The sequence below is a fragment of the Dama dama genome, chromosome 10, assembly GCF_033118175.1.
Source record: "Dama dama isolate Ldn47 chromosome 10, ASM3311817v1, whole genome shotgun sequence".
NCBI classification, from domain to species: Eukaryota; Metazoa; Chordata; class Mammalia; order Artiodactyla; family Cervidae; genus Dama; species Dama dama.
In genome coordinates this window covers 11692677-11711692 of record NC_083690.1, presented here as the reverse complement: position 1 = coordinate 11711692, position 19016 = coordinate 11692677, and the positions used below count along the sequence as shown (strand labels likewise).

The 19016-nt window shown below is 48.1% G+C and overlaps 1 protein-coding gene across 1 annotated transcript in view; it reads left to right on the top strand.

Moving 5' to 3' along the window:
* Nucleotides 1-19016, top strand: part of LOC133063958 (uncharacterized) — a 151942-nt gene that overhangs the window by 23375 nt on the left and 109551 nt on the right. The window contains exons 12-19 of the mRNA XM_061153893.1: nt 2-154; nt 2085-2229; nt 4772-4930; nt 5706-5830; nt 9071-9265; nt 16831-16986; nt 17559-17743; nt 18670-18852. Of these exons, the coding sequence (XP_061009876.1) occupies nt 2-154; nt 2085-2229; nt 4772-4930; nt 5706-5830; nt 9071-9265; nt 16831-16986; nt 17559-17743; nt 18670-18852 (1301 nt within the window). The remainder of the gene's footprint in view (nt 1; nt 155-2084; nt 2230-4771; nt 4931-5705; nt 5831-9070; nt 9266-16830; nt 16987-17558; nt 17744-18669; nt 18853-19016) is intronic.

Here is a 19016-nt window from a genome sequence, read left to right as displayed (position 1 = left end):
GCTCCTGTTCGTGCTGAAGGCCATTGGCAATGCTGGCTGGGCGGCCACGGCTCTCACCCCCAGGCTGAGCACTTATGCCTCCCTGGGGAGCTGCCCCCCTGAGATCCGACTGGGGGCCATCCAAGCCTTCCGGAGGGTTCCCTGCTCTGCAGACGTGAGCTCCTGGGAGTTATTTCACTGGGGTTGGCATTGGGCAGGAGTGGGTCTTGAATCACTGTTAATTCATGTCTTCACTTACTCATTCATTCATTGCATTTACTGAGCACCTACTGTGTGCCGGACATTGGCGTGAACAGGTGTCCAGGCCTCTGTTCTCATAGAGCCTGTATCTGGGGTAGGAGGGCATATATTCATTGAATACCCAAGTAAGCGTGTATTTACAGACAAACCACACATAAGCTATCTGTGCTGCAAACCTGCTGGATCAGGGGTCAGCAAGGTCCGTGGTCGACATCCAGCTTATTGCCTGTTCTTGTAGGTAAAGTGTTGTTGGAACACAGCTCTGCCTGTTCATTGACGTGTGGTCTGGGCTGCTTTCTTGCTATGATTGTGGAGTTGAGTAGTTGCAAGAGAGACTGTATGGTCTGCAAAGGCAAAAAAAATTGACAGTCTTTCCCTTATCAGGAAGTTTGCTGACCCTTGGACTAGTGGCTCCTGTCTCATTTAGAGTCAGAGTCCTTCCTGTGATCTGACCCCTGACCCACAGCACCTCTTGGCTTCATTTCCTGCTTCCCTCACCCCTACTACTCCTGCCCAGCCATGCTGGTCTCCTTGTTGATCATCAAGCCTCTAGGGCTCACTTCTGCCTCAGGTCATTTACACATGCTCTTCTCCTTTCCTGGAATGCCTTTCCTCTCTATTTCCCTAGGCTTTTCTCCTCTATCTCCAGGGGGTTTTTACTTAGAAATCACTTTACTGTGGGGGATCTTCCTTGGCTGTTTTACCTGCAACTGACCTTTTCAAGCTCCCCCAGGCCTCTGGCTTCCCTATTTTTCTCTTTTTAGCAGTTATGGGCTTACCAGGTGGTGCTAGTGGAAAAGGATCCATCTGCCAATGCAGGAGATGTAAGAAACATGGGTTCGATCTCTGAGTCAGGCAGATCTCCTGGAAGTGGGCAGGGCATCCTGCTTTAGTATTCTTCCCTGGAGAATCCCAAGGACAGAGGGACCTGGAGGGACACAGTCCATAGGATTGCAAAGAATCAGACACGACTGAAGTGACTTAGCATGCAGCAACATATGATTTATCCACCTGGCTTACTGTCTATCTCTCTGCACTAGAATGTAAGCTTCAGATGGACAGAGTGGGGTTTGTCTTGCTCACAGTTGTCACCTTGCACCTTGCTGGGCACGTAATAGGTGCTCATTAATATTGACGCAGGGGGGGATGGGTGGATGGCTGCGCTGTGAAGGAAAGCAGCAGGTGCTAAGAGAGAGAATCATGGGGTAGGGGAAGTGGCTCGCTTAGGAAGGGGGGCATGGGGAATATCTTTAGAGGGAATACCTCCTGTGAGTCTGTTGCTATGGTGTTTTCATAGATGTTTCATAGATGATGTTTTCTTGGAATGTAGCCACACCCGCTTGTTTACCCATTGTTTGCATGTATGCATGCTCAGTTGCTAAGTCATGTCTGACTCTGTGACCCCATGGACCACAGCCCACCAGGCTTCTCTGTCCATGGGATTTCCCAGACAAGAATACTGGAGTGGGTTGCCATTTCCTTGTCCAGGGGATCTTCCTGACCCAGGGATGGAACCTACGTGTCATCTCCCGCATTGGCAGGCTGATTCCTTACCACTGGCTCCACGTGGGAAGCCCTTACCATTGTTACTTGTGGAAGTTGATAAGGCTCTGGGCTGGGGCTCTGGGAAGTTAGGTATTAGCAGTGACTGGGCAAACTCCCACGTCCCACAGTCGGGCCACAGGTGAGCATGTCTGGGAGCAGTGGAGGCTTTGGGAGAGGCGGGTCAAAGCAGCGGGCGCCCCTGCTGGAGCCAGACCGGACAGGGGACGTGGCGCTCCTGGGCGGGGGTGGGTGGACTCTGGGGGGGCTCTGGGTGATGGCTTTCTCTTTGCCCGAGGCAGCGGTCCATGCTCTACAACCTGTACCAAAACGCCGGGGAGGATTCTGAGATCCGCATCAATGCCTACCTGGCCCTGATGAGGTGCCCAGGAGAGGAGGTGTTTGCCCAGGTGCAGCGTACCCAGGCAGGAGAGCAGTCCACCCAGGGTAAGCAGCTGCACTGGGGGGCCAGGGGCTGGCCTGGGTGCCACCTGATGGGTGCAGGGGTTTCAGAGCACTCTGCCTCCACCCCTCAGGGGTCTTCCCGTCCCTTTCTGTTGCCCTTCTTTTGCCATGCCATCTGGACTAGCGGCCTCACATGCTCCCCTCACCCCTGTGGCAGTTGAACAACCCAGGAGAAGTTGCTTCTCTCTGGTCCTCAGTTTCCTCATCTGTACAATGGGGTGAAAGTCGCTGAGCTCCTTTCCAGCTCTGGCCAGGTCATGGCACAGTACCTGGAGGAGAAGAAGAGAGACTCAAGGCAGACCAGGGACAGTGTCTGCGACTCTCGGGGGTCAGAGCGTTCCTTTTAAACAGGTAGAACTTCAAAAAATAGGCTCAGCTAATTTTCAAAAAGTTTTTTTTTCCTAGTGCACAGTGATTTGACATAATTCACAGTGAGTTGAGAGCCTGGGGACTGCCTAACTGGGTTCAATTCCCAGCTCAGCCACTTCCTACCTGTGTGCCTTTGGGCAAATGACCAAACCTTTGTGAGCCTCCATCTCTCCATCCATGAAATGGGGATAACAGTACCTTCCTCATAAAGGAGGCATAAAATGAATTAATACGAGAAGGCATTTAGAACATTGTAAGTGCTGTAGGCATAGCTGTTAACTTTCAGTGTTATTATCACTACTTCTGTTGTTGTTCAGTCATTCAGTCGTGTCCCACTCTTTGCGACCCCGTGGACAGCAGCAGGCCAGGCTTCTCTGTCCTTCACCGTCTCCCAGAGTTTGCTCAAACTCATGTCCAGTCAATGAGGCCATGCAGCCATCTCATTCTCTGCTGTGATTATGCCGCCAAAAGTTCAAAGCCGACAGCAAGATATAAATGGAAAGTTAAAGGCCGCCTTCCTTGCCTCCTGATCCCTGAGTCCTGTTTCCTGAAGGCACTGACTTTGACCATTCTCTTGTGTGTCCCATCAGAACATGTATAGTGCGTGTATGAACATGGATGTGTTATCACCGTAACAACAGCAGCTCAGGATCATGGTGTACACACTGTTGTGCCCCTTGCTTCTGCCATCAGTGTGTCCGGGAGCTCTTTCCACATCAGGGCACTTGGGCTCTTAGCTGCAGCTGCGGGATGCTCCACTAGGAGCTTAAACCATAGTCCACTTTACCAGTCCCCAGTGATGGGCGCTTAGATTTTTTTGTCTGGTCTTTTGCCATGAGAAACAGCAACCAAAATGAATCTCTCTGTCTATCCTCCTTCAGACCCTTTTGCTAATCTAGCCAGAGGATAATTTCCCAGAAGTAGCCAACGTAAGAGGCTTCCCAGGTGGTGCTAGTGGTAAAGAGCCCACCTGCCAATGCAGGAGACGTTGAGACGCAGGTTTGATCCCTGGGTTGGGAAGATCCCGTGGAGGAGGAGATGCAACCCACTCCAATATTCTTGCCTGGAGAATCCACAGGGACAGAGGAGCCTGGCAAGCTACAGTTCATAGGGTCTTAAAGAGTTGGACATGATGGAAATGACTTAGCACACACACTCTCAGCCAACATAAAGGTGTGCACACACGTTTAAAAGTCTGATGTGATGCTGCTAGACTATCTTAGAAAGAAATGACACCTCCCCAGCCCCCAAAGGGAAAGAAGTGGTGCTACTAGAAGCCGCAGTTTGTTGTTGGCAGTTTCTAGGGTGGGATGGGATGGGGGGTGGGTTGTTCTACATCAATAGACCACTGAGCCAAGCTCCTCAGAGGGGGTCAGCCAAGAGGCAGCCTTCGTAGAGACCCTGCAGTATCAGGCTGTGTGTTGCCTGATGGGAACAAAAACATCCTCAGCTCTGTTTCATGGTGGATTGTTCTAGAAGCCCCCTGCTGGGCATTCTGAGAGTCTGGGATGAGCAAGGGGGCTGGTGTTCCCAATTAGAATAATATCCTCTCTTGGACTCCTTCCCCTCAGTAGACTCATTTCATTTTTAACTCTCCGGAGAGCCTCAGAGGGTCCCCATCACGGATTGCATGTTTACCCCTTCCCAACCCTAAAAGATATTCAGTCCTTTAGGTCCAGATTTTGCCCTTGACTGATCTGTGCAAACAGCCCTGGGAGATGGGTCAATATAGTTCATTTTACTGATGAGGAAACTAAGGCTCAGAGAAGTGGAGTGACCAGCCCAAGGTCACCCAGCTCATGAGTGATGGAACTGGGGTTCAGACTCAGGTCTGACTTTCAAACCAGGGCTTTCCCCACACTTTCAAACCAGACCAATCCCCACTGGGCTCCAGTGGGTTCCCTTTCCTTCAGGAAAGTGCATCAGAATGCCCTGTGCAGCCTAGATTTCCAAGTTCCATTAGGCACTTCTGTTTGCTGCTTGTCTACAAAAAGGACGTGGTTCTCAGCAGCTAGGCTCCTGAGAAGCCCCTGGTGGATAGAAATAGCAGGACCCGGAGCGGGAGGCCAGGGGTCTTTTCTCTGTACTGTGTCAGCTATGGGTCCTCCCTCATCGCCCTCCCCTCCCCTCTCTGCTGGCTGCAACCGGACTCCAGTGGGCTCCTTTGTGTGGAGTCACCTCCTGCAGCTATTGGAGACGGACGACCCCTTGAAACAGACCCTCCGGGAGGCCATCCCTGAAGATACTGTCAGCCGGGAGTTCCATCCAGAGATGTGGAAACACTCGTCCTACTCTGATGCCACCTTCCGCTCAGGTATGGGCATCTTTGGCCAGCACTGTCCTCCTCGGGGACCACAAAGGCCTGGGGACCCGGGAGTTCTGACTCCGGAGGACATGTGGCCATGTCTGTTTCCTAAATGTCCAGGTATTCACATGCCATTCTGCTTGATTTTTTTTTTTTTTTTCTGTATCCCCATAGCACCTGCCATTTTTGATGGAAGAGGTAAAAAATTGTTAAGTATGAGTCACGTTATAGTATTCAATGAAATAGTACTTCCATCTTTTCTCTAAACTGGTTCTTTTAAACTTACTGTTATGATAAAAGAAAACCTTTTATTGCTACTATTAGCAGAAGATTAGTTTAATTCTAAAAATAGGGTTGTCCTAAAAAGAAATGCAGTGACCGTGAAACACTGTTGGGTTCTTGCCTGCTGAGGGCTGTGAGTTTGAGAACTGCTTTTCCCCGGGTTAAAAATGGAGATTAGCATCAACCAGAGACAGCTGCTTCCTTGTGATTATCAGAATCAAAAAGAGACCCCTTTCTAGGTTAGGTATCCAACCCCCCTCAGCTACTTGGAAAGTTGGGGGGCAGGGTGGGGTGCTCTGGCTGCCCCCCACCTATCAGTAGATGTGGGTACATTCGTGACCCTCTGTCCTGACCTTCTCTCTGCCCTTGGTAAGGCTTACTCATCTGAGCTTCCTGTCCTGGCTGAGAGGATGCACCGTGTGTTTAGCCCTGTCTCCAGCCCCTCGGCTGTCAGCTCCTGCCCTGTGAGTGGCGTGGTGGGCACTGATCCTTTCTCTTCCAGCATCAGGCAGCCTGGGAGCCAACCTGGAGGGGACCCTTCTCTTCTCCCCAGCCTCCTTCCTCCCCCGTTCTGCCACAGCCAACCTGACCATCCATGCTCTTGGTCATGCCTTCAACGTTCTGGAGGTAAGAGGGGCCCTTGTTTCAGTCTCTTCAGGGCACCTCCTGGGCTTGGGGGCAGAAACGATCCCATCCATCCATCTTTCCATCCCTCACTTCTTGTATCTGTTGATCTACTCCCACATCTTGTACTCCCAGACCCCAACCTCCATCTACCCATTTATCTGCCTGTCCCAACCCATCTATTCATCCAGCCTACTGCTGCTGCTAAGTCGCTTAAGTCGTGTCCAACTCTGGGAGACCCCACAGACAGCAGCCCACTAGGCTCCTCTGTCCCTGGGATTCTCCAGGCAAGAATACTGGAGTGGGTTGCCAGCCTACTGACCCATACATAAATCCATACATCTATGACCCCCATCCCTCCTTCTCTCCCTCCCTCTCATCCATCTGTGTACCTCCCATCTCTCTTCATCTACCCTCTCACCTACTCATTTATCTTCCCAGTCATACACCCATCCACCCACCTATCTATCTATGCACCCACTTAGCTATCCATCCACCTATCCATTGCCTATCCATCACCCCATCCATACAGTCATTTATCCTTCATTCTCATCCACCTATCCATTTATGTGCCTTCCCACGCATCTCTCCATCTACACTCTCACCCAATCATCTATTTATTCTCTTAGTCATCCACCCATCTAGCCACCTATTTATTAAGACCTACATACTCACTCATCTGTCCACATACTCTTCCATATGTTTATAGATCTGTATCCATCCATCCATTCTTCTATCCTCTTCCATCTACTCATCTATACATCCCAACTGTCTCTTCATCTACTCTCTCATCCACTATTTATTCCTCTACCCTTCCACCCATCCATACATCTATCTGTCCGTCTCCCCACCCACCCTTCTCTTCATCTGTTCTCCCACTGATCTATCCACACTTTTATCCATCTATCCCTCCATGTTCATCCATCCATCCATCTATGAACCTGTCATCAACCGCATAGTTTCCATCTTCTACCTAACATGTGCCAGGCACTGTGCTGTGTGCTGGGCTCGGGGAAAATGATGATGATCAAGAGAGAGAGAATTCCTGCCTTCTTGGTGCTCACAGCCCAGAGAGGTAGACAGATAAGAAATGAGTAGACATGTTCATAAAACAATGGCAACTTTAAGTAGTGAGTTTAGAGATCTGAAGGATGAGTGGGAGCAGCCGTGTGGAAAACTGAGGTAAGAACCTTGCAGAGGGAAAGGGGGCAGTGTGTTCAAAGTTCCTGAGACAAGAGAGGGCTTGGTGTGTTTAAGGAACAGAAATAGACTAGAGAACAGGAGGAGAATATTAAGATGGGAGCTCAGGGAGGGAGCAAGGCCATGTTGAGGAAGGGTTTCAAGTTGGGGAGTGACACGCAATTTGAATGTGGAAAATGATTTGTAAGGGGCAGCAATGGAAGAGGGATGATCTCTGAGGTCATGTGCCCAGCAAACTTTAAAGTAATGTAATACCTTGGGGCCCTTCCATCTCTTCGCCCCAGGTCCCTGGAGCTTGTCTGAGGGAGGGTGCTCTGTGCCCTATCCCAGCTCTTTCTAATTTATGGAGAACAGGGGACTTAGCATCCAAACTTTACCTTCCGGGCACCTAAGCGTAGATCTGCCAAGGGCTGAACCTCTGGTAATTTCTCTGCAATGCTCTCATAGACATCTAGATGAGAGGTCGGAAGGAAAGGATGTAAGAATGAGTGAACAGATGGGTGGATGGATAGGTAGATGGAATGAAGGAAGGACTCATTCATTCATCCATCGGATTTTGAGAATCAGTCAGGTCATCTGTTAGTCAGGGTCTTCCAGAAAAGTAGAACCAATAGGATTATAGAGGCTGACAATTCCCAGATCTGCAGTCAGCACAGCTGGAGACCCAAGGGAACTGATGGTGTAGTTCCCGTCTGAAGGCAGAAAAAGCCAATGTCCCGGTCTGAAGACACTCAGGCAGGAAGAACGCCCTCTTATTTGGAGGAAGGGCAGCCCTTTGTTTCATTCAGACCTTCAACTGATTAGATGAGGCTCACCCATATTATGGAGGGCAATCTGCTTGACTCAGTCCACTGATCTAAATGTTAAACTCACTTCTGGGCATACACACTGAGGAAACCAGATCTGAAAGAGACACGTGCACCCCAATGTTCATCGCAGCACTGTTTATAATAGCCAGGACATGGAAGCAACCTAGATGCCCATCAGCAGATGAATGGATAAGGAAGCTGTGGTACATATACACCATGGAATATTACTCAGCCATTAAAAAGAATTCATTTGAACCAGTCCTAATGAGATGGATGAAGCTGGAGCCCATTATACAGAGTGAAGTAAGCCAGAAAGATAAAGAACATTACAGCATACTGACACATGTATATGGAATTTAGAAAGGTGATAACGATAACCCTATATGCAGAACAGAAAAAGAGACACAGAAATACAGAACAGACTTTTGAACTTTGTGGGAGAATGTGAGGGTGGGATATTTCAAAAGAACAGCATGTATACTATCTATGGTGAAACAGATCACCAGCCCAGGTGGGATGCACGAGACAAGTGCTCCGGCCTGGTGCACTGGGAAGACCCAGAGGAATCGGGTGGAGAGGGAGGTGGGAGGGGGGATCGGGATTGGGAATACATGTAAATCCATGGCTGATTGATATCAATGTATGACAAAACCCACTGGGAAAAAAAAAATAATAATAAAAAAAAAAAAAAAAAAAAAAATAAATGTTAAACTCATCCAAAAATTCTCTCACAGAAACATGTGTAATAACACTGGACCAAATATCTGGGCACCCTATGGCCCAGTCACATGGACACAGAATTAACTATCTCATCAGGCATTGAGTTCACTTAGTGAGATGCAGGGCCCTGCTCTCATGGAGCTCAAGATCTTGCAGATAGACACACAAATTTGTCTGAGTGTGACCTTGGAGTAATGTGCTTGACACTCAGAGGAAGGGGTAATAAATTTGGCTGGGGGTGGGGAGGGGGAATGTATGGAGCCGGTGATATGGGAATTCAGGGAAGGCTTCCCAGAGGTGGTGACATTTGAACCAGGCCTCAAAGAATTGGTCGGAATTCTTGCTGTGTGGCATTTGCCAAGCAGATGTGGAGCTGAGATTGTATCTCTTGACACTTGGGCCTGGATAGACCCTAGGGAGCCTGGGGCCCTCTGTTCAAGCTCCCAACCCCACACCTCTTGGTTACTATTGTGAACAAGTTACTGTGCCCTGAGCCCCTGACTTTCCTTCCCAGCTGGGACTCCGACTGGAAAATGCCGAGGAAATGGCCCGCAGGCTGTTTGGCCTGAAGTCATTCTGGGGGCAGGAAGGGGAGAGACAAGCCCAGGCGGAGAAGCCCCCAGAGACAGAGCCAGGGCCCACACCGCAGCCGGCCGACCCCGCTTGTCCAGGAGAAAGGTCCAGAAAGATGAGAGACTTGCAGCAGAAGGTAAGGGAAGCACCTGAGCCCACCTCTTTTCACCCTCCCCCCTGTCAGGTGCCAGCTTGGGCTTTGGGACTGGGGAACCCAGGTGTCTATGCCCTCTGACCCTGCCCTCCCACCCCCCAGCCCCCTTATAGAAGCACATTGCTGGTCCAGATCTCAGCAGGGAGCTGTTAGCCTGTCTTCTTTTGAAAAGCCACTTGCTATATCACATACATAGAAAAGTGCCCACCTTGGAAGTGTGTTTCCATCAGTGGAACATCCTTGTAACCAGCACCCAGACCCTCATAAGCTCCCCAGAGGCACCCTTCTGCCTCCCTGTTCTGGTTTACCTGCCCATAACCAGAGGTAAGCAACCACTGTTCTGACTCCTAATAGCACTGAGTAACTCTTTAAAAATCAGCTTTGTTGAGGTATGATTGTCCTACAATAAATGGTCTGTGTTTAAAGTTTTGACACATACCATTTGACAAGTTTTGGCATATGTAAACACTGTGAAGGGGCTTTGCTGATGGCTCAGCAGTGAAGAATCCGCCTGCCAATGCAGGAGACTAGAGTTCCATCCCTGGATCGGGAAGACGCCCCGGAGGAGGGAATGGTGACCCACTCTAGTATTCTTGCCTGGGAAACCCCACAGACAGAGAATCCTGGCAGGCACGGGGATCCTACAGTCCATGGGGTCGCAAAGAGTTACATGACTTAGCGACTGGAAAACAATAGCAATACACCATGAAACCATCATCAGCTAAATCAACATATGCCTCACCTCCAAAGGTTTCTTAGTGCTCCTTAATCCCTTCCTCCTGCTCCACCCTGTCCCCCTATCATGATATGCTCTTTCTGTCAAAATAGATAAGTTAGCACTTTCTGGAATGTTGCATAAATGGAATCATGCAGCATATACTTCTGTTTTTAAAGCATGTGCTCCTTTCTGGCCTGACTTCCTCTATTCAGTGTAATTATTTTGAGATTCATCCATCGAGCAGGGTATACGAATAGTTTATTTCTTCCTATGGACAAGTAGTGTTCCATTGTAGGGATGGACCACAGTCTGTTTAAGTATTCACCTGTTGATAAACATTTGCATTATTTCTGGTTTGGGGGCTATTACAAGTAGGGATGCTATGCACATTTATGTATGTGGTGGTGGTTTAGTCACTAAGTTTAGTTTGTGTTTAGTCATGTCCAACTCTTGCGACCCCATGGACTGTAGCCTGCCTGGCTCCTCTATCCATGGGATTTTCCAGGCAAGATACTAGAGTGGGTTGCCATTTCAAATCTTCATATAAACGTATGTTTTCATGTTTCGGGGTAAATATCAAGGGATGGGATGCCTGGATCATATGTTTAATTTTTTAAGAGCTAGCTAAATTGCTTTGCAAAGTGGTTGTACTATTTTGCATCCCCACCAGCAGTGAATGAGAGGTCTAATTCCTCCATATCCTCACCAACACTTGGTAGGATTAGACTTTTTAGTTTCTGCCATTCTGATGGTGTGTGGTAGTATCTCATGTCTTCATTCCCTACTGCTGCTAACGTTGAGCATCTTTTCATGTGCTTATTTGTCACCCCTGCATCTTTGGTGAAGTGTATGTTCAAATATTTTGTCTTTAAAAAAAAAAAATTGAGTTGGTTTCTTAAGAGCAAGCTTCAATTGATCTATTTAGAACACAAGGCTTTTATTAGCTGTGTGACTTGCAAATATTTCCTCCCAGTGTGTGGCATGGTCTTTCCACTCTCTTAACGGTGTCCTTTTCTGGCCATGCTGGGTCTTGCTTGTGGTGTGCAGGCTTCTCTGGTTGTGGCACCCAGGCTCTATAGAGCGCGTGGGCTCGGTAGTTGCAGCGGTGGGCTTCTCTTGGTTGTGGTGTGTGTGCCTCGTCACCCCACAGCATGTGGTATCTTAGTTTCCCGAGCAGGGATCAAACCCAAGTCCCCTGCGCTGGAAGGCAGATTCTTAACCACTGGACCCCAGATGAAGTCCCAACAGTGCCTTTTAAAGAGCAGACATCCTTGATTTGGATAAAGTCAGGTTTATCCATTTCTTTTACGTGTAGTGTTCGGGTGTTAACATCTAAGAAATCCTTGCCTAATGCAGTCTTACAGAGATTCTTGGAACCCTCTGGAGGCTTCCAGAGTTCTCTGTGCCACTCTTTCCCCTCTTGTACTCTGCCCCGCAATGTCCGCTCACCTTGGTCTCTCCAGGCTCCCAGATCCTTCACTCCAGGAGTCTGCCCTGCCCCACTGTGTTCCCCTCCCAGCCCCTCAGCCTGAACCCCCTCCAGGCGGTTGAGCTGAGGCTCACCTTGCTATTTCCTGTCTCCTGGGTTCATCATCTCGCATTACCTGATGGCGTCTAATGCCTTGGGAACTTTTGTTTAATCTGTTTCATCTGAGTTTCGAGTTGCTCCACACAGGGAGGTAAATCCAGTCCCTGTTACTTCAATCTGGTTGATAGTAGAAGTCACATCCAGTTCCTTTGTGAACTTTATGTACATGGAATCATTTACATGTTCTCTTGTGGAAAGAAAAAAATGAGGTGACATTCACATAACATAAAGTTAGCCGTTTAAAAGTATACAATTCAGTGACACGTGATACATTCACAGCGTTTTGCAGCCACCACGTCTGTCTAGTTCCAAAACATTTTCACCACCCCAAGGAGACCCCACCTCCGTTAGCGGTCACGCGCCGTACCCTCATTTCCCAGCCCTGCCAACCATGAGTGTGCTTTCTGTCCCGATGGATTTATCTGTTCTGGACATTTCTTATAAACAGAATCATACAATATGTGGTCGTTTGTGTCTGGTTTCTTTCACTGAGCCTGTTTTTGAGGTCTATTTGTGTCACATCAGTACTTCATCCTTTTTTTCTGTTGCACAAGTAATTCCTTTCTTAATTGAAGTATAGCTGATTTATAATGCGATAGTTTCTGGTATACAGCAAAGTGATTCAGTTATATATGTGTGTGTGTGTGTACATATGCACTTTTTCAGATTCTTTTCCATTATAGATTAGGACAAGATATTGAATATATTTCTCTGTGCTATACAGAAACTTCCCTGAATGAACTTCATGAACTTCCCTGCAGTGGACTCCGTGTTTCCACCGCAGGGGATGAGGGTTCAATCCCTGGTTAGGAAACTTAGGGTTCCACATGCTTCATGGTGCAACCAAAAATTACAAAATTTAGGAGCTTCCCTCGTGGCTCAGCTGGTAAAGAATCTGCTAGCAGTGCAGGAGACCTGGGTTTGTCCCTGTTTCAGGACGATCCCCTGGAGAAGGAAATGGCAGCCCACTCCAGTATTCTTGCCTGGAGAATTCCATGGACAGAGGAGCCTGGTGGGCTATATAGTCTATGAGGTCGCAAAGAGTCAGACACTACTGAGTGACTATCACTTTCGCTTTTGTACAGTAAGTCCTTGTTGTTTATCTATTTTATATATAGTACCGTGTATATGTTAATCCCAAACTCCTAATTTATCACTCCCCACCCCCTTTGCCCTTTGGTAACGATAAGTTTGCTCTCTGTGGGTCTCTTTCTGTTTTGTAAATAAGTTCATTTATATAATTTTTTAGACTCTACATATAAGTAATATCATGCGATGTTTGTCGTTGTCTGACTTTACGTAGTATGATAATCTCTAGGTCCATCCACGTTGCTGCAGATGACATTATTTCATTCTTTTTTATGGCTGAGTAGTATTCCATTGTGCGTGTGTCTGTCCCACATCTTCTTTATCCATTTGTCTCTCAATAGACACTTAGATTGCTTCCATATCTTGGCTGTTGCTGCTATAAACATGAAGGTGCATGGTGTGAAGTGGTTTTGATTTGCATTTCTCTAATAATTAGTGATATTGAGCATCTTTTCATGTGCCTGTTGGCCATCTGTATGTCTTCTTTGGAGAAATGTCTCTCTAGGTCTTCTGCCTGTTTTATGACTAGGTTGTTTTGATACTGAGCTGTGTGAACTATTTATGTATTTTGGAAATTAATCTTTTGTCGGTTGCATCATCTGCAAATATTTTCCCTCAGTCCGTAGGCTCTCTTTTTTTGTTTATGGTTTCTTTTGCTGTGCAAAATCTTCCAAGTTTTGTGAGGTCCTGTTTATTTTCCCTTTATTTCTTTTGCCTTGGGAGACTGACCTAAGAAAACATTGCTACGATTTATGTCAGAGAATGTTTGGCCTATATTCTAGTTTTATGGTGTCATGTCTTACGTTTAAGCCTTTAAGCCATTCTGAGTTTATTCTTGTGTATGATGTGAGTGTGTACTAACTTCATTGATTTACAAGTAGCTGTACCGCTTTCCCAGCACCACTTGCTGAAGAGACTGTCTTTTCTCCAATGTATATTCTTGTGTCCTTTGTCATAGATTGATCTTAGGTGTGTGAATTTATTTCTGGGCTCTCTAACGTGTTCCATTGACCTATGTGTCTGATTTTGTGCTTCATTCCTTCCTAAGGCTGGATGATATTCATTGTATGGACGAACCACATTTTGCGTGTGCCTTTACCCACTGATGGACTTTCGGGTTGTTCCCATCTTAGGACGATTGTGAATAATGCTGTCCGCATCCTCTTTTTTGTGTCTGACTTCTTTTGCTTAAAGCGTGTTTGTGAGATCAATCTGTGTTGCTGTGTGTACTTACAGCTCATTTATTGTCCTTGCTTATAGCATTCCATGGTGTGAACATACCACAATTTCTTTATCCAGTTACTTTTGATGGGCTGTCCATTTACTGTTGACAATTTCCTTATCCATTTTTAAAGCCAGTTTCTGGCTTATTATAGGTAGTGCATTCTTGTACATGTCTCTTTGGTGAATGTATGTGCATGCATCTGTTCCACGTGTACCTAGGAGTGGACTTGCTGGGCAGGGGTGTGTGTATGTGTAAGCTTCCTCTGGTCTCCTACTTGATACCAGTACTTGAGTATTTTTCTTACTGAAAACTTACTGTATGCAAACATTTTAATACCCTTTCTGTGGGTGGGGACCTTACTTTACATAACCTTTTACCCACCAATGGATACTGAGGTTGTTAGTACCTTTTTGTTCTCATAAATGTCATTTCCATGTATATCTGGGGGTGATCAAGGTAGTGACTGAAGCATTTCCTTACATGTTCACTTATTTACTAACCATCAGCTGTGACCTCAACACAGCCCAGGAACACAGAGATGATCAGAGCATGGTCCCTGCTGTTTAAAGCCTCTTGGACTAAATCTGGGGCCAGTAAGCAACTTGAATGAGGGTTGTGGGCTGGATATAAATGTTTTTTCTTAGAATCACAGTCCCACAATTTCTTAGTATAACACAGTTGGTCTATTATTTTCTCACTTTTTTTAAGGCTTTTTTTTTAGGTTTCTTTTAAAAATTTTTTTAAAAATCAATTAACTTTTGGCTGCTCTGGGTCTTTGTTACTGTGTGGGCTTTCTCTAGTTGTGGTGAGTGGGGGCTACTCTTCATTGCGGTGCTCGGCCTTCTCACTGCAGTGGCTTCTCTTGTTACGGAGCCCAGGTTCTAGGTGCGTGGGCTTCAGTAGTTGCAGCACATGGGCTCGGTAGTTGGGACGCATTGGCTTAGTTGCTCCATGGCATGTGAAATGTTCCTGGACCAGTGATTGAACTTGTGCTCCCTGCCTTGGCAGGCGGATTCCTAACCACTGTGCCACCAGGGAAGTCCTGTGTTCTCGCTTTTGATATATATTCACTTTGCAGGATATATTTTGCACAAGTGCAGTGATGAGTGACAGTAGTCCTTGGCCTGAGCGTTGGAGAGACAGCAGGGCGTGGCGGGGACTGTGTAGACAGGCTTGCAGCTCAGGCCTCGGCTCACTGGCAGCCACCACTCAGTTCTGAATGCCTGTTGCCCTCTTGGGGAGGGGGAGACTGCGAGGCAGTGGGAGACAGGCCAACATTTCTCTTTTTTTTGAGAAGCTGGGTATCTGGATTTTATATAAAATCTCCCAGGTTTTAAATAGTAGAAATAATTTTTTTAAGAACACGTACTGCATGAAAAATAAAGACCCAGAAACTGTCACAGACCAGAGGAGACTGAAGAGACATGATACTAAACTCCATGTGGTATTGGACTGACTCCTGGAACAGAAAGAGGATGGAATGGAAAAACTGGTGAAATCCGAATAAAGTCTGAGGTTTAGTTAATAACATGCTCGTCTTGGTTTCCTCGTTTTCACTGTGCGTCTTGGTCATGTAAGATGCTAAGAGTGGAGGAAACAGGGTGAGGTACATGGGAGCTCTCTGTACTAGCTTTGCAACTTTTTCTAAAAATTTTTATTGGAGTATAGTTGTGGCTTAGCTGGTAAAGAGTCTGCCTGCCATGTGGGAGACCTGGGTTCGATCCCTGGCTTGGGAAGATCCCCTGGAGAAGGGAAAGGCTACGCACTCCAGTATTCTGGCCTGGAGAATTCCATGGACTGTATGGTTCATGGGGTCGCAAAGAGTCAGACATGGCTGAGCGACTTTCACTTTCAGAGTTGATTTACAACATAGCGTTGGTTTCAGGCTTACAGCAGAGTGACTCAGTTTCCCGTACATGCATGTGCTGTTCTTAGTCGCTCGGTCGTGTCGGACTCTCTGTGTGACCCCATGGACTGTAACCTTCCAGGCTCCTCTGTCCATGGGGATTTTCCAGGCACAAATACTGGAGTGGGTTTCCATGCCCTCCTCGAGGGGATCTTCCCAACCCAGGGATCAGATCCAGGTCTCCCACACTGCAGGCGGATTCTTTACCAGCTGAGCCACCAGGGAAGCCCCTATATATGTATATCTACTCTTTTTTAGATTCTTTTCACATATAGGTTATTAACAGTATCGAGTAGAGTTTCCTGTGCTATATAGGGTAGGTACTTATTAATTGTCTATTTTATATGTAGCAGTGTGTATGTATTAATCTTAATCTCCCAGTTTATCCACCCCCCCGCTTTCCCCCCTGGTAGCCATAAGTTTGTTTTCTATATCTGTGACTCTTTCTGCTTTGGAAAGAAGTTCACTTTAGTATCATTTTTCTGGATTCCACATGTAAGTGATATCATATGATATTTTCATATGTCTCTGTCTGACCTACTTCACTCAGTATAACACTCTCTAGGTTCATCCATGTTGCTGCAAAGGGCATTATTTCATTCTTTAGTGGTTGAGTAGATTATTCCATTGTATATATGTACCCTGTCTTTATCCATTACTCTGCTGATGGATAAAGTAGGGTGCTTCCTTGTCTTGGCTATTGTGAATAGCGCTGCAATGAACACTGGGGTGCATCTGTCTTTTTGAATTGCAGTTTTGTCTGGCTCTATTGCTGGGTCACATTCAGCCTGGATTTTTAAAAGCCTCTATTGTTTACTAAAACACACACACGTGGCATTGGGTGTTGGGTAGACTGTGCAGGTCTAAGAAAATATATCCGTAGGTTCTGCCTCTGGACCATGAGTTTTGCAAGCCCTGTTCTGAACCCCACAAGCCCTTGACCTTTCTCTCCAGCTGCCCCTTCCCCCTCCCGAGGTCCAGGTGCCTTGCCCGGCTAAGCCAGACCTGTTCCTGGTCACAGGTGGCCCGGAGGCGCAGGGAGAGGCAGGCGCTGAAGTGTCAGCTGAGCATGAAGGTGTTCGGGCACGAGCTGAGCTCTGTGAACTGTGGGGCGATGGGGAGCCACGTGAAGCGCCAGTCCCTGAACCTGGCTGAGCTTGCCATCAAACTCCTGAAGGTACCTCAGGCTGGGCTTGACCCTTCCCTGCCCTCTGAGCTGATGATGTTTCCTTTGATGCGCTGGTGGAGTACTAAAGTACCTTCAAACTCAAGAGCATGAAATTTCGAACCAGACTGCCCAAGGTCAAAAATTGGCTGCACTGCTTACCGCCTTGGGCGTATTGTTGAATTTACCATAGCCTCAGTTTCTGTATCTGTGAAATGGGCATGCTAGAATAGTAATAATAATATCTACTTCATAGCGCTGTTGAATCCAATGACTCAGTGCAGTAACAATGCCACAAAGTGAAGTGTGCCTGGCACTAAGTGCTCTGAACCAGGTGTGTCAGCAGGGTCCACACCCTGGATGGGCCTGGATGCCTGACCTCTGGCTATGACCTACAGTAACCTGTCTTGGTTCAAACCCCAGTTCTGCCAGTTTCTAGCTACATGGGCTTGGCTGGGTTATGTTATCGGTTTGGGGGCTCTGTTTTTTTGTCTGGAAACTGGGGGCAGTGATAAGGTTCCGTCTGAGGGTTGTGAAGGGTGAGTAAGGGGATCACGTGCACTCTTACGGTCCTCTGACTGCAGGGCCAGGAGGTGCAGGTGAACCGGAGGCTGAACCTAGCGATGGAGGAGCTCACCTTTCCCACCATGTCTGGCCTCCCAGCCCGCTTGACCCTCAACGTCTCGGCGGCCATCAGCATCCGGGTCCGAGGGACAGCCGACTTCCAGAGGCACTCAGATTTCTCTGTGAATGGTTATGTCAAGCCCAGGTAACTGGCTCCTCGGATCTGGGGGAGATAGGTGGATCAGGGCCCCCTCCTGCAGAGAGCTGGGACATCAGTATGGGCTGGGGCGAGGGGGAGCCCTGCTCTGCTGAATACCTTCATACCAGCTACTGTAGATGGAGTGTTTTTTGTGCCAAGAAGCTAAGGAGATCTTGGGCAGATGTGCCCACTTTACAGATGGGAAGACTGAGGCTCAGCAAGGTACAGCCCCCATGCCCAAGGTAGCACAGCAGCTGGGATTCACAGCTCGAGTCACAGCCCCGTTCTTCCCTCTGCCCCCTCTGCCTCTTGGGGGAGGGGGTGGGAGGAGAAGGAGAGGGAGGAGCATTTAAGGTACAGGAACCCACGTGGCCACACACAAGGTGGACGCTTTTCTCATTCCCATTAAGGGTTAAGGAAATTGGAACTCACAGTGAGTGCACAGCTGACCCAGGGCCACACGGCATCAAGGATTTTGAACGGAACAATTATCACCAGTCCCAGGCCTGCTGGGCGACTCTCCCAGTCACTAAGCTGACCTGCGTTTGGTTTCTGGGCCCAACATGGGGAATGTGGGTGTCCTGTGCTGCCTTTTGTTGGGCGTAGAGACCTTGGGCTTGGGCTCTGACAACCAGGACTCCAGACTGGCTGTTCCATGTCCCAGCTATGGAACCCATGCAGGTGGTGTCATCTCTGTGAGCCTCAGTTTGTCTGTCTGTTAAATGGGGCTAATGATGGTGAGGGTTTGATGGCAAGGTATAGAGTGCTTGGCCCACGTGGAGTGTGTGGTCAGTGATGGCCGTGGTGGAGGGGCCGCTCTGACTCAGGACCATGGAGTGAAGCTGGCGGGGGGATCGTGGGTGGTGCGTGGGTTGGCACTGGTTTGGCCGTTGCCTGGGGCCATAGGCTGCAGCTGTGTGCTTCTTCCTTAGCGCCCTGCTCCAGATCTCAGCGCAGATGGGCACAGTGGGTGCCCTGGGGCAGGCCGGGCTGAGGTGGGTGACTGGTGTCCGCGGCACCGCCAGCCTGGATGGTGGGATCCAGGCGAGGAAGGGCCAAGACCTCAGGGTGCATCTAAACACACCGGAGGAGGTTGTGGAGCTGCTCCGCTTCAGGTGGGTTCCCACAGCCCGGGAGGGAACCTGTGAATGTGTCTGTGTGTGAGCCAGGGTGGGCGCTGGTGTGGGGGTGTGTGTCTATGAGAGTGTGCATGCCTGTGTCTGAGTGTGTGTGCCTGTGAATGTACCTGTGAGTCTGTGTATGTGATTGCATGTCTGTG